We start from the raw sequence: 756 nt of genomic DNA, 5'->3' as shown, positions 1-756 counted from the left end.
CCCCCCCTGCACAGGGCTCGGGAGGTGACCACAAACGTAAAATTATCACAGGGTCGCTTTCTATTCACAGAAAGAGTTTACAGATAAGACACGCGGGAGGGTATGCCAAGGTCCCCCAGGTGGACCCCCACCCGAGCCCGCACTTCCTGTATTGTGTGTGCCCCTCCCCTCCTGCCAGCCATTAGCCAGACATGAATCAGGCAGCTGTCACCTGGACGTAGTTGCTCTCGCAGTAGTCGGCCACTCGGGTGAGGTTCTGGTAACTCTCGAACAGAGCCCGCTTGCCGGCCGGGATCTCTTCCTCTAACAACATCTGCAGCTCTGCCATCTTCTAGCCGTGTGCATCTCTTCCTTGTACACCGGAGGAGAGACAACTGAGCCCAGACCCACCCGCCTGCTATTCTGGGATTCCGAGCCTCGCTTTCGGCTCAGAGACGGCTCCTCCCACTACGCGCTCCCTGCCCGGCCTCCGTAGGTGGAGCGCGGAGCTTGTCGGGATTTGTAGTCTTCCCGCTAAAGGCGCCTCTCAGCTGTAGTGGAGGTGTACTGAGAACCTCTATCGTAGGTCCCGCTTGTCCCTCAGAGGGACTGTCCTTCCCATGGAAATTATTTCCTCAGTTGTCCTTCCTTTTGTTGTGATGTAGAGACAAATACACAATGCACTACTATCATTTCCACCTTATTACTCAGAAAGAACCCTGGAGATAATCCTCAGGGAAAGTGATCAGATCTACAGCTAGCAGTACATTACCCAGA

General features: G+C 54.8%; 1 protein-coding gene across 16 annotated transcripts in view; it reads right to left on the bottom strand.

Annotated features, from left to right (window-relative positions):
- The window catches only part of ABI1 (abl interactor 1), a 74,843-nt gene extending 74,403 nt beyond the window's left edge, over positions 1–440 (bottom strand). For all 16 annotated transcript variants that reach the window (XM_018567516.1, XM_018567504.1, XM_018567511.1 and 13 more), the window contains exon 1: positions 212–440. In XM_018567516.1, the coding sequence (XP_018423018.1) occupies positions 212–328 (117 nt within the window). In that variant the 5' untranslated portion in view covers positions 329–440. The remainder of the gene's footprint in view (positions 1–211) is intronic.
- Between the last annotated feature and the right edge of the window lie 316 nt (positions 441–756).

Source organism: Nanorana parkeri, unplaced genomic scaffold (assembly GCF_000935625.1).
Source record: "Nanorana parkeri isolate BGI_ZX_2015 unplaced genomic scaffold, ASM93562v1 scaffold1055, whole genome shotgun sequence".
In the NCBI taxonomy this organism is placed as follows: Eukaryota; Metazoa; Chordata; class Amphibia; order Anura; family Dicroglossidae; genus Nanorana; species Nanorana parkeri.
The sequence above is the reverse complement of the archived record's forward strand: the minus strand, read 5'-3'. Positions and strand labels throughout refer to the sequence as shown.